Below are 12,282 nucleotides of genomic sequence, written 5' to 3' on the forward strand. Positions count from 1 at the left end.
AAAGAAGAAGATATTATTATTAGGTTACAAATTATTACCGTAATTACAGTAATAATTTGTACCCTGAAGATGCTTGAGTAAAGCGAAACCGGTCGGTTCTAAAAATTATTAAAAACTCGTGGTGTTAAAACAAAAAGTATTTTTTTATTTTAATAGAATTATATTACATTTATACGGGACCAAGTTAGTGAAGCCCGCAAAAATACTGCAAATTCAATAGGGCACCGGCACACATTGACACCTTGATCTGAGAGTTTTTGCAGGGGCAGTAGGAAAACATTAAATTAAACAAGTATTACTTTCCCGAGTACTCTCGGATGAGAAGTGACTGTTTGTACCAGTTACTTCTCTATTTACTGGACAAAATTATACATTAAATTTCACACATGTTCAATGAGAGTAATTAGCGATCACCCTTATCTCTTCACTGTGTTGAACAAAACAAAAACATTAGTTTTTAAATGTATGGTGGCGCCGAAAATCCATTAATATTAACTATAGCAGTCGCACATTAAGGATGTGGAATAATATTATAGTATCATATTTATTTTAATGCAGATATCTAAATGGTTTTATCGAAAATATTAAGGACATCGTAAAAACTTGAGATCTTGTTATCTCATAATGACTTTGGCTCTGCACGTCCGATATACTCCCCACGGTGCAGTCTCTGCTGCGCCCAGCTACTCCGTCGGACGTGTTCTGTTTCATCTCAGCATCTCGTGTTTGCAGTTGATGTCATTGCAAGGGGTTTCGGCTAGGCAGGTGTTGTCTTGCTGGTGATTGGATCGGCTGGTGTTGTTGAAGCAGGTAGTATGACGGCGATTTTAATGGCCGGTCTAACATATATTCCGGAACTTGTCTGGATACGGGCTGTCCTGACTTGTCCGTCGGCGGCGGGCACGGCCTCAAGGACGCGGCCACGCGGCCAGCTGTTCCGTGGCAGCGTGGAGTCCATAATGACCACCAGGTCATCCTTCTTAATGGGTGTGACCGGGTTGTGCCATTTTTGCCGAGCTGCCATGGTGGGAAGGTATTCTAGAAGCCACCGCCTCCAGAATATGTCTGCTAGTTGCTGGCCGATACGCCACTGGCGGCGAAGGCATATTTCCTCTTCCTTTTTGCCAAACATGGACAAGAGGGGACGCTTTCCAGCCGACCCTAGAAGAAAGTGGTTGGGGGTCAAAGGCTCTTCGTCGCGTGGGTCAACTGATATGTGAGTGAGTGGTCTGTTGTTCACTGTGAATTCAGCCTCTGCCAGGGCCGTGAGTAAGGTTTCTTCTCTAGGTGCCCGTTCCTTAAGTGTGGTGCTCAGGGCTCTTTTTACTGACCGTACAAGCCTCTCCCAAGCTCCCCCCATGTGGAGCGTCATTGGAGGTATGAAATGCCACTCAATGCCCTGGGTGACTAGGGCATCAAGCATTCTGGCATCGTGGCTCAATGATACCAGAGCGTCTCTCATCTCTGCATCGGCTCCATGAAAATTTGTTCCGTTGTCGGAGTACATGGCTGCGGGTTGTCCCCTTCGCGCAGTCATCCGCTGTATGGCCACGATGACTGAGTGTGCGGTCAGTGAGGCGGCCAGTTCTGAGTGAATGGCGCGGGTCGAGAGACAAGTGAAGATGGCTCCATATCGTTTTTCCCGATGTCTGCCAACCGTGATCTCCATAGGCCCGAAGTAGTCGAGTCCGCAATGTGTAAATGGGCGGATGTGATGCATCAGTCGAGGTGGTGGTAGCGCCCCCATTAGTGGTGGAGAGGGTTTGCTTCTCCTTATGTGGCAGGTGGGGCAGGCGTGTGCTATCTTCCTGCTTGTAGTGCGCAGACGCAGTACAAAGAAATCGCCCCGCACCTCTGCGACCGTCTTCTCTGTGCTGGGATGGTCCGCCTTCTGGTGGTAGTGGCGAATCAGGAGCTGAGTGTACGGGTGGTCTCCATCCAGGATGACGGGAGTCCGTGCTACACACTTCGTTTTCGCTAGAGCTCGCAGCCGGGTACCCATCCGCAGGGCGCCGTCTTGTCCGAAGAAGGGGTTTAATGGGTTCAGACGACTACCAGTCGGCAGCATTTGGCCTTGCTTGAGGGTGGTCATGTCAGTATTGAAGGCGTCCTCCTGAGACCTTTTTATCCATCTGTCTTCCGCCTCCTTGATCTCCTCCGCTCGCAGTGGGCCCCCTACAGATTTGTTAACTTTCATCCGACATTGTTTCACAAAGCGGAGAACCCACGCTGTTGCACGGATCAGCCGTTGCCATGAGGAGAATCTCTCGATGAATGGTAAGGCTTCCCTTGCAGTTGATAGAAGGCCGACGTAGTGAGGCTTGACCTCTAGTGTCTGGTCGTCGGGCTTTTTGACAGGTGCACGCTCTTTTGGCCACGCACTCTCAGGTAAAATGATAAAGGCCGGGCCGGTAAACCACCTTCCTTTGGGTGATAGGTCGGGCACATCTGAGTCCCTTGTACCGATGTCAGCGGGATTGAGCTTGGTTGGCACCTATCTCCAGTCGAGTATGTTGGTTAACTCATCTATTTCGCCCAGTCTGTTTGCCACGAAGGCAGAGTACGTACGTGGGTCAGTTCATAACCAGCACAATACGGTTGCAGAGTCTGTCCAGAAGTACGTTTGGGATATACGGGCCTGGCTTTCCTTGTGGATGGTCTGGGCTAGTCTTGCGCGATGAGTCCGGCTTGTAACTCAAGGCGGGGAATGGAGAGGGGCTTCAGTGGCGTCACTTTGCATTTACTGGCCAGAAATGTCGCCTGTAGGGATCCATTTACTTCTTCGGTGTAATAGGCGACAGCGCAGCAGGCTTGTTCTGACGCATCGCAGAAGAGATGTAGGGTCACGCTGTTCTGCTTGAGATGGAGGCAGCGTCTCGGAACTGAAATGCTGAGTGTATTCAACAGGCTCAGCCATTCGGTCCACCTCTGTGTATTTTCAGGGGTAATGGGGTTGTCCCAGCCTATACTCGAGCGCCACACGGCCTGCAGCAGTATCTTCGACCGGATTGTAAGGCAGGAAATGAAGCCTACTGGGTCGAAGATTTTCATTACTATTGAGAGCAGCTCCCTTTTCGTGGGTCGCGTGGCCACTTCTGGGGTGAGCGCCTCTTGGAATGAGTACAGGAAGTTATCAGTGGATGGGTCCCAAACTAGTCCAAGCACTCGTTCCGTCTCCGTACCTCCACCGCTGATCCGCACTGTGGAACTGGCCCGGTCTTCTGTGGGAACACCGGCTATGGCAGCTGGACTGTTAGATGCCCAGCTAGTTAGGTGGAATCCTCCTTTCGCGAGGAGGGTGCTCACACCGTGGACGAGTGAGGCAGCCTCCTGACAACTGTCTACCGCATCTAGGTAGTCATCCATGTAGAATTTAGAACGAATGGCTGCTGCGGCAGTCGGGTTCTCATGTTCGTATTCCCCGGCTACCTTGTTCCGGACGAACTGGGCGCTGCTCGGTGAACAAGTGGCTCCGAACATCATAGATGACATCTGGTAAGTATCAGGTTCGTGTTGGTTTGGTAATCTCCAGAGTTAGAGTTGGGACAGCTGATCTTCGTGCCTTATCTTGATCTGCAGAAACATTTCCTTGATATCTGCGGCAATGGCGATGTTTCCCTCTCGAAAGCGCAGAATATTCCCTAAGAGGGAAGACAGCAGGTCAGGGCCGGTAAGCAGCTGGTCATTAAGGGAGGTCCCTCGGCATCGACCGGCGGCGTCAAAGACTATCCTGATCTTCCCTGGCTTATTGGGGTTTGTCACCGCAAAGTGGGGCAGGTACCATTTTCTGGGTGCGGTTGTTGACGCTTCCAGTTTAGACAGCTTCCTGGCGTAGCCTTTGTTGACCAACTGGCTCATCTTGTCGCTGTAGGCTGCTGCCAGATTCTGATCTGCTGCCAGCTTCTTCTCAAGGGAATGAAGTCGTTTCAGCGCGCACTACCGGCTGTCAGGCAATGTGGCTTCCGGATTACGCCACAGGAGGCCAGTTTCCCACCTCCCAGTGCGAAGAGGCCGGGTAGTCGTGTTCATTAGTGCGATGGCCCTTTGTTAGCTTGCCTGGGTTCTCACCGCGGCAGTTACGCCAAGAGAGTCGACGGCAAAGTTGCATTTTACCAATTCTCTTAGGCGGATATCTGCGGCTGATTCAATTTGTAGTGCCAGCGTCGTAGATTTATTGTCACTGCCAGGCCCGACACCCCCATGGGCGATCCACACCAGTGCGGTTCGTGACACTATTCGCGTAGTGTCATGGTCTTCGCGCACTTCCCGTGAAACGATCAGATGAGCATTGTCTTGCCCTATCAAAAGTTTTGGGGTGACAAGGTTTCCCTGGGCCTGTTGTTCTGGCAGGTTGAGGTCGGAGATTGTGTTGGCGATGATGTAGTAGGTGTCACTGCTATCACATGCTCTTATGGTCAGCTTCACTCGGCGGGAGAGTGTGTCAGAGGTGCACATCCCTTTGGCGCCATGGATCCGTATGCCGCGGACTGGGCCGCTCACCCCGATCCGTGTCGCGATGTCAGCGTCGACAAGTGTCACAGTTGAGCCTTCGTCGAGGAGCGCGAACACCAAAACTTTGCTTCCTTGGGGGACGCCCAACATAACCTGCACAATTTTTAACTGCACGCTCCGGTCCGTCGTCTGGCGTCATAAGTTAACCTCACCGACGGCACCTTCTGGTACGAACTGTGGGTCGTGAAGCAAACGGTGATGTGGTGATTTGCACCCTCCTATGCCGCACCATGCCTTGGTTTTACAGTCCCGCGAGTGGTTTCGATCCTGACACTTACGACACAGGTTCTTCTGTCGCACCATTGTCCACCGGAGGGCGAGAATTTTCTCCGCAAACTCGGTGCACTCGCGAGTTTTGTGGTTGCCACCGCACTGGCCGCAACTTTCACTAGACAGTTTGCGTTTACGCGTATTGTTCATTTCAGGCTCACTCCTCTTTCGCGATGTAACAAATTCAGCGGGTCTAGAGTCTGGTTTAACTTCTTCACCGTTTACTACATGCACCTGCTCGGTCCGTCGCGGTCGAGGTCGCACTGGGTCGATCATCCCGCTGTTGGGTATAGCGTTAGCCATACTTTTCAGAAATGCTGCCAGCTGAGTTATTGTAGCTAGACTCGTAAGACCACGTGTCTCATACAGCCAGGTCATCCGTAGCGTAATCGGCATCTTTGTTGTGATGTCATTCAGTAGGGTGGGGTTGGTCAGGTATTCGTCAGTCCTAAGGACCCTAAGTGATGCCACCAAGTTCTGGACGGTTCCGGAGAAGTCTGCCAGGTCCTCGAGGGTTGCGTCTATTGTGAGATACGGCAGCTTTTTCACCTTTTCCAACATCAGCGTGGCTATTGCGCTGGCGCCACCGTATCGCTGCTCGAGGACAGAGAGGATCTCTGGAACTTGAGCGGGATCCATGAGGAGAGGGCCGACTGCATCCCGAGCCTTCCCTTTTAGTGCACGCTGCAGCCGATGAGGTTTTCGGATAAAGTCATTCTGCAAGTGGTTGTGGATTGGGTGTACTGGGCTTTACATGTGGGCCACTCGAGCGGGTCACCCAGGAAGAGGGGAAGATCCTTGGCCGTGGTCTGCCTTGCAATTAAGGCGGCCATCCGTGTATCGTCCTCTATCGTGCGAGGGCTTTCTTGGGCACGGGACGTGCGAAAACCCTCTGCTATTGCTGAGGTGATCTGAGCCAGCTGACCAGCGCCTTTTTGCACCCACTCGTGAGTGTGCTGTGCTGTCTCATCGGCTGTAGGCAGTGGCGGAAACAGTGGTGAAAAATCCTGACTCGTAGGGAATTGCTGCGATCTGTTATGCGTAAATTCCACTTCTCCAGGTACTGCTGCTTGGAGCTGTCGCTCGGGGTACTGTGGTAGAGTATAATCGGCTATGGGAATGCTTGCCACGGGTGCCGTGTGTCCCGTAGTTTCCGACAGTATGTGCACTGAGCGTGCATTCGAGGCAGGTCCAGGTGTTATGATAGCGTGGCCAGCATTTGAGGCGGGCCGTGTTCCCAGCAGTGTACGCACCGGGCATACATTCAAGGCTTGCCCGGGTGCTGTGATAGTGTAACCGGCATTCGAGGCGGGCCACGCTCCAGGCGCTGTTTGCACCGGGCATGCATTCGAGGCTTGCCCGGGTGCTGTGATAGCGTAGCCGGCATTCGAGGCGGGCCACGCTCCAGGCGCTGTTTGCACCGGGCATGCATTCGAGGCTTGCCCGGGTGCTGTGATAGCGTAGCCGGCATTCGAGGCGGGCCACGCTCCAGGCGCTGTTTGCACCGGGCATGCATTCGAGGCTTGCCCGGGTGCTGTGATAGCGTAGCCGGCTTTCGAGGCGGGCCACGCTCCAGGCGCTGTTTGCACCGGGCATGCATTCGAGGCTTGCCCGGGTGCTGTGATAGCGTAGCCGGCATTCGAGGCAGGCCACGCTCCAGGCGCTGCTTGCACCGGGCATGCATTCGAGGCTTGCCCGGGTGCTGTGATAGCGTAGCCGGCATTCGAGGCGGGCCACGCTCCAGGCGCTGTTTGCACCGGGCATGCATTCGAGGCTTGCCCGGGTGCTGTGATAGTGTAGCCGGCATTCGAGGCGGGCCACGCTCCAGGCGCTGTTTGCAACGGGCATGCATTCGAGGCTTGCTCGGGTGCTGTGATAGTGTAGCCGGCTTTCGAGGCGGGCCACACTCCAGGCGCTGTTTGCACCGGGCATGCTTTCGAGGCTTGCCCGGGTGCTGTAATAGCGTAGCCGGCATTTGAGGCGGGCCATGCTCCAGGCGCCACGGGGGCTTAAGTAGTTGTGAACCTGGAATCGGCAGGTTGGTGGCCTGCTTGCAGTGCGGCGGATGTCTTTGTTGCTGCTGCCAGGGCTGCAAGTAGGTTGGCGGTGTGCTTAACGTGCTGCTTCTCTCGAGTGCGCAACTCACGGCGCAACATTTGTATTGCATCCTCAGTTGACTCTGACCGTTGGTCATCTTCCTCTCCGTCGGACTCCCGGGGGGCCGGGGAACTGTGGGTCAGGATGGGACCCCAAGCTGTGGTTGATTATTCAATGGAGTCCGAGGCAAGCATAGCTTGATCAGCTTGCTGGGGTGCATCTTGGCTAATGGGAACATCAGTCGGAGAGTTGGAGGTAGGGTCCGGGTCTCGGCGAGACATACGTTTGTCTCGGTCTGCGGGAACGCTGGTTGCTGATCGCGACGCCCCGGATGACGTAGAGATTTTACGGCCACTGCGAAGCGAAGGCATCTTTACTGAAGCACGATTAAAGGCGTAATGCGTAGAACCGGCTCGAAGGACCAATTTGTACGGGACCAAGTTAGTGAAGCCCGCAAAAATACTGCAAATTCAATAGGGCACCGGCACACATTGACACCTTGATCTGAGAGTTTTTGCAGGGGCAGTAGGAAAACATTAAATTAAACAAGTATTACTTTCCCGAGTACTCTCGGATGAGAAGTGACTGTTTGTACCAGTTACTTCTCTATTTATTGGACAAAATTATACATTAAATTTCACACATGTTCAATGAGAGTAATTAGCGATCACCCTTATCTCTTCACTGTGTTGAACAAAACAAAAACATTAGTTTTTAAATGTATGGTGGCGCCGAAAATCCATTAATATTAACTATAGCAGTCGCACATTAAGGATGTGGAATAATATTATAGTATCATATTTATTTTAATGCAGATATCTAAATGGTTTTATCAAAAATATTAAGGACATCGTAAAAACTTGAGATCTTGTTATCTCATAATGACTTTGGCTCTGCACGTCCGATATAACATTGATGGGTCAAAAATTCAAAATTATTTGAAAAAAAGATTATTATATAAAAATTAAATAAAATCATATTTATCTTTCATAATAACAAATACATGATTTAACATATTCTTTGTATTATGCGTCCTCTACTCTGCCATTATATTATTGTCATAATAATAACCTAACATACAAAAGTGGTATCAAATAGTTACCTGTTTTTATAGCGTTGAATATACTTGCAATTTGCAATGAAGTCACAACAGGTTAGTATGCTGAATGCCTAACCTAGTTCAGAAACACAATAATTATACTAATTTTATAGACTTGGTTAATAGGAGTTCAAGGGAGGTTATCATCGGGATTATTCAACCATACTATGGTATCCATCCATGTTCTTAACAAGAATATTTGATTTCAACTTGAAGCCCGCCGAAAAATATATTTATGTAAACATTTTTTAAAGGTGATCTTTGGAACTAGATTTGATCCACCTATATGCACGTATGAGGTTAACTTATATTAGCCTAACAGGTAGGTGAATGAAGTTGAAGGCTCCGAAAGCGAGGACTTCTGCCTATCAGAACGCGCAAATCAACAGAGGTGCTGCACTGATCAGATTGATATTTTAACGTCATTTACAACATAATGAATGTTTAGTAGCTATCTTTTGACGCATGTCACAAAATAGTAAAACTGCTCCGGTAACCTTTTACACTGGCACATTCTTATCAACCTTTTCTAGTTGTACCAACATAACATTACACAATAATGTCACCTCTTACATGTTCATTTCATATTTTTGCATCTAGTTTAGATCTTAAATATTCTTAGCTTTTTAGGCTTTCACCCATTAAATTAAATATATCTCCCTGTGAGTACCATTCTTTTATTGCTTATAATATATCCTAATCACACTTCTCTTTTTGGATTTACATTATACACCTCCATCTGCCTCTTTCTTATTGGACTTACATTATACACCTCCATTTGTCTCTTTCTTATTGGATTTACATTATACACCTCCATCTGCCTCTTTCTTATTGGACTTACATTATACACCTCCATTTGTCTCTTTCTTATAGGATTTACATTATACACCTCCATCTGTCTCTTTCCGAGGGACGAGATACATTTAGAAAGGTGAATTTTTATCAAATCTTTGTACCGCTCTTCTTAAAATTTGCTTTTCCTTTTCTAAATATGTTCATTAAAAGAAATACCAGGATAAAATAATATAATGTCCGATAACACGAGTTCCAATTTATGCCCTTAAACTATTTTAACTAACTAACTGTATCTAAATTTCTGTAATTAACAAAAAACAGTATATTATCTGCCTGTACATAATATAAATAAACAATAAATAATGTTAATCTCAAGTGACCTCCCAAATAAGTTTAGTCCTGTATATTATCTGTCTGTACATAATATAAATAAATAATAAATAGTGTTAATCTCAAGTGACCTCCCAGATAAATTTGGTTCTGCATATTATCTGCCTGTACATAATATAAATAAATAATAAATAGTGTTAATCTCAAGTGACCTCCCAGATAAGTTTGGTCCTGTATATTATCTGCCTGTTCATAATATAAATAAACAATAAACAGTGTTAATCTCATGTTACCTCCTATGTAAGTTTGGTCCTGTATATTATCTGCCTGTACACATTATAAATAGATAATACTATACGTACATTTAAGTATTCACTGGTCTACCGTATTGCACATATAGACTAGTGATCGACGAACCGGTGGATGTAAACTGTCAGCCAAAGCCTGTCTAGTATATATTTAATAATAAGATAGAGCATTATATATTTGTACAGCGCCCTTGAAGTGATTTTTCACAGAAAACGACGTTATACAAATCATCCTTTTTTTTCTTTACCATTTCTCATTTACTGTAATCTTGTATTTTTTTGTAATCTTCTCTATATTATATTGGCGTATAACTGTTTTATGGAGACCATGCAAAATAAATGGGTCTGTTGCTTCTATTTAGTAGGTATAATACATATTATAATAACCGAAAAACAGATGGACAAATGCGTCTGGTTCCCACCCAGTCGTCGTGGGTTAGAATTATCTGCTAGCTAAGTCCTCCATCACATTCCACAAGACACATTTTCGCAAATTGTGGTGGCTGTAATCATCCCCTTAAGGACACTTAATATGTATAACTTATATTGTAACTCTTTAATAGTCAAAATGATGAATCAAATTGAAGCATCAAATTCAAATTCAAAAAAAGCATCAAATTCAATTTATTACACAAAAATACAGAGTACAAAGGGTATGGCTTATAGGTTACATCCTATTTCTTCCAGCTAACCCAACGAATATAATTTTTTTTAAATTTTTGGAATAACTTTATTGAGTAATACCTCAAATTGTAATATTTAATTATTGAAGACAATATTAGCGAATTTTAAACGAAAATCTGAAACAGAAAAATCAGAAAAGGATCCGGTCACATCTAGGACTCGAACCCAGGACCCTTGCCTTGCCGGGGCACCGCTCTACCGCTGAGCTAATATTGTCTTCAATAATTAAATACAAATTATATTACATAACCCAACAATTACATGTTAACAAATGTAAGTAAATAATAAATAAAAAACAGAGGTATTTAATTTATGTAAGGTATTCATTTAAGGTGTAGTGACATTTGTATAAAAATAAATGTTTTTAGTGATGATTTAAATTTAAGTATTTCGGTTATTTGTTTGATGCTACGTGGAAGGTTGTTACATACTTTAATGGCCATGTAGTGTGGTCCTTTATGAAATATAGTTTTGTTTGCTTTTGGGATAAATAAGTTTTCTGTGAACCTTGTAGCGTGTTTATGTGTTGAGTTTTTTTGTGGGAACTCCATTATAAATATATATATATATATTGATATTGATAGTTTAAATTAATATGGATATTCGTCCTTGATGTGATTTTTCCCATAAGCGACGCCATACAAATTAACAAATTATTTTTATTCTAAACCCCATAGCTCGTTATGGAAATGATATTTCGATGTATTATGAACAAATTTTCTTCATTTTAGTTTTATCATATTTCATTTTATAAAACCGGCGTTGAACGAATGAAGTTTATTTTCAAGAAATTAATGATTTTATGATTAATGATAATATTGTTACAATGTGATGAAGTAACGAGGCTTAAGGGGCGAATACAATGTGATGAAATAACGAAGCGCAGGAGGCGAATAAAACATCATCCACATTAAAAATAGATGAAAAATGGCGCAGCGCGGTAATTTGATTTCCCGCGGCTAAACGTCAAGAAGCTTCCGTGGTTTTCCGCCAGGAGGAAGTCACGCGGAGAGGTTTGTTCGATTTTCTTTATGTTTCATTTCTTTTCCTTTTTTCTCGCATCTAAAATTTTTGCAACAACCGTTTTTATTGGCAGATCCGTTACGATTATACACTAGTAGTTCTGTGAACAGTAAACTCGCGTCCAGGAAACTGTGTTCCTAATTTTCTATTATTAAATCAAATCCGAAATTTCCTCTAAAATCATAAGTTTTGCAAGTATATTCCTAAATAGGTAGGTACCTGCTTATTTATATACCATATATTTTATGTATTTTTTTTTAAAATTTCAAATTAGAATTATTAAATTTGTCCAAATAAACGTCATTATTTCAATGGCAATTCCTTTTTCAAACTTTCTTAAGGCAGACAGGGACCATAATATTGAAAAAATGCGAATGATGAAGTGCAAATAAACACGATAATTTCACATTTGAAAAATAATGCTTACTGAAACCATTAAACGGCCACTATCGTGAGTCGGAAACGGAACGTACAAACAAATGTACAGACCGACAAAATGGAAAACGGTCGAATTAAATCATGACTCGGCTACGCTCAGTTAATCAGGGTTGGTCGTCAAAGTTTATTTTTAAAAAGTGCCTACGTGAGAGGTATCAACCGCTATGCAGTCGAATTCTTGTAACTGGAACCCCGATTCTGTGGCATAGATAGACAATAGGCACTATAGACAGGGCTGCGCCAATAAAGAAAATGGTGTAAAGAAAGTTATAACGTTTCATTTAAAAATTATTTAATAAAAATGCCTTTTTTTAGATCAGCATATTTAATATATATATACACCTCTGTCTTGGCATATACTAATTGCTCCGTTCGCATTCGTACATCATCTAATACAAACTTTATTATTCTGACCCTTCAAATTACCCGAGAATTTGATTCGTTCTACCTGCTCAAAACCACCTAAGCGTTCCTTTGTCAATCTTAACCAATGCGCGTTTACATCAGCCAAACAGCACCTAGTAAAAACCTATTAGTGCTAGGTGTTAGGTATTATCAGCGTCAGCGCCTCGTTGGCCCCCTGGCAAGTCAATACGGAGCGGAATGCGCTAATTACACATGCATACTGCATCGGGACGGCCCTTCGTGCTTTCCCTGCCAGTTCTATGCTTCGCTGCCGTATATCAAGCTCCTTGGCAAGTCAAGACGGAAAGTGCTGCTCTAATT

The 12,282-nt window shown here is 45.2% G+C and overlaps 2 protein-coding genes across 2 annotated transcripts; both read right to left on the minus strand.

The window, feature by feature from the left end:
• Nucleotides 1-757: 757 nt before the first annotated feature.
• On the minus strand, nucleotides 758-2,197 carry LOC149410430 (uncharacterized). The gene has a single exon (XM_089648245.1). It carries the CDS (start codon nucleotides 2,195-2,197, stop codon nucleotides 758-760), a length of 1,440 nt encoding a protein of 479 aa, XP_089504371.1.
• Nucleotides 2,198-2,664: 467 nt separating this feature from the next.
• Nucleotides 2,665-3,480, minus strand: LOC149410431 (uncharacterized). Its single transcript, XM_089648246.1, has one exon. It carries the CDS (start codon nucleotides 3,478-3,480, stop codon nucleotides 2,665-2,667), a length of 816 nt encoding a protein of 271 aa, XP_089504372.1.
• Between the last annotated feature and the right edge of the window lie 8,802 nt (nucleotides 3,481-12,282).

This window comes from Hesperophylax consimilis, chromosome 27 (genome assembly GCF_061612785.1).
Source record: "Hesperophylax consimilis isolate HC1 chromosome 27, BYU_Hcon_1.0, whole genome shotgun sequence".
Classification (NCBI taxonomy): Eukaryota; Metazoa; Arthropoda; class Insecta; order Trichoptera; family Limnephilidae; genus Hesperophylax; species Hesperophylax consimilis.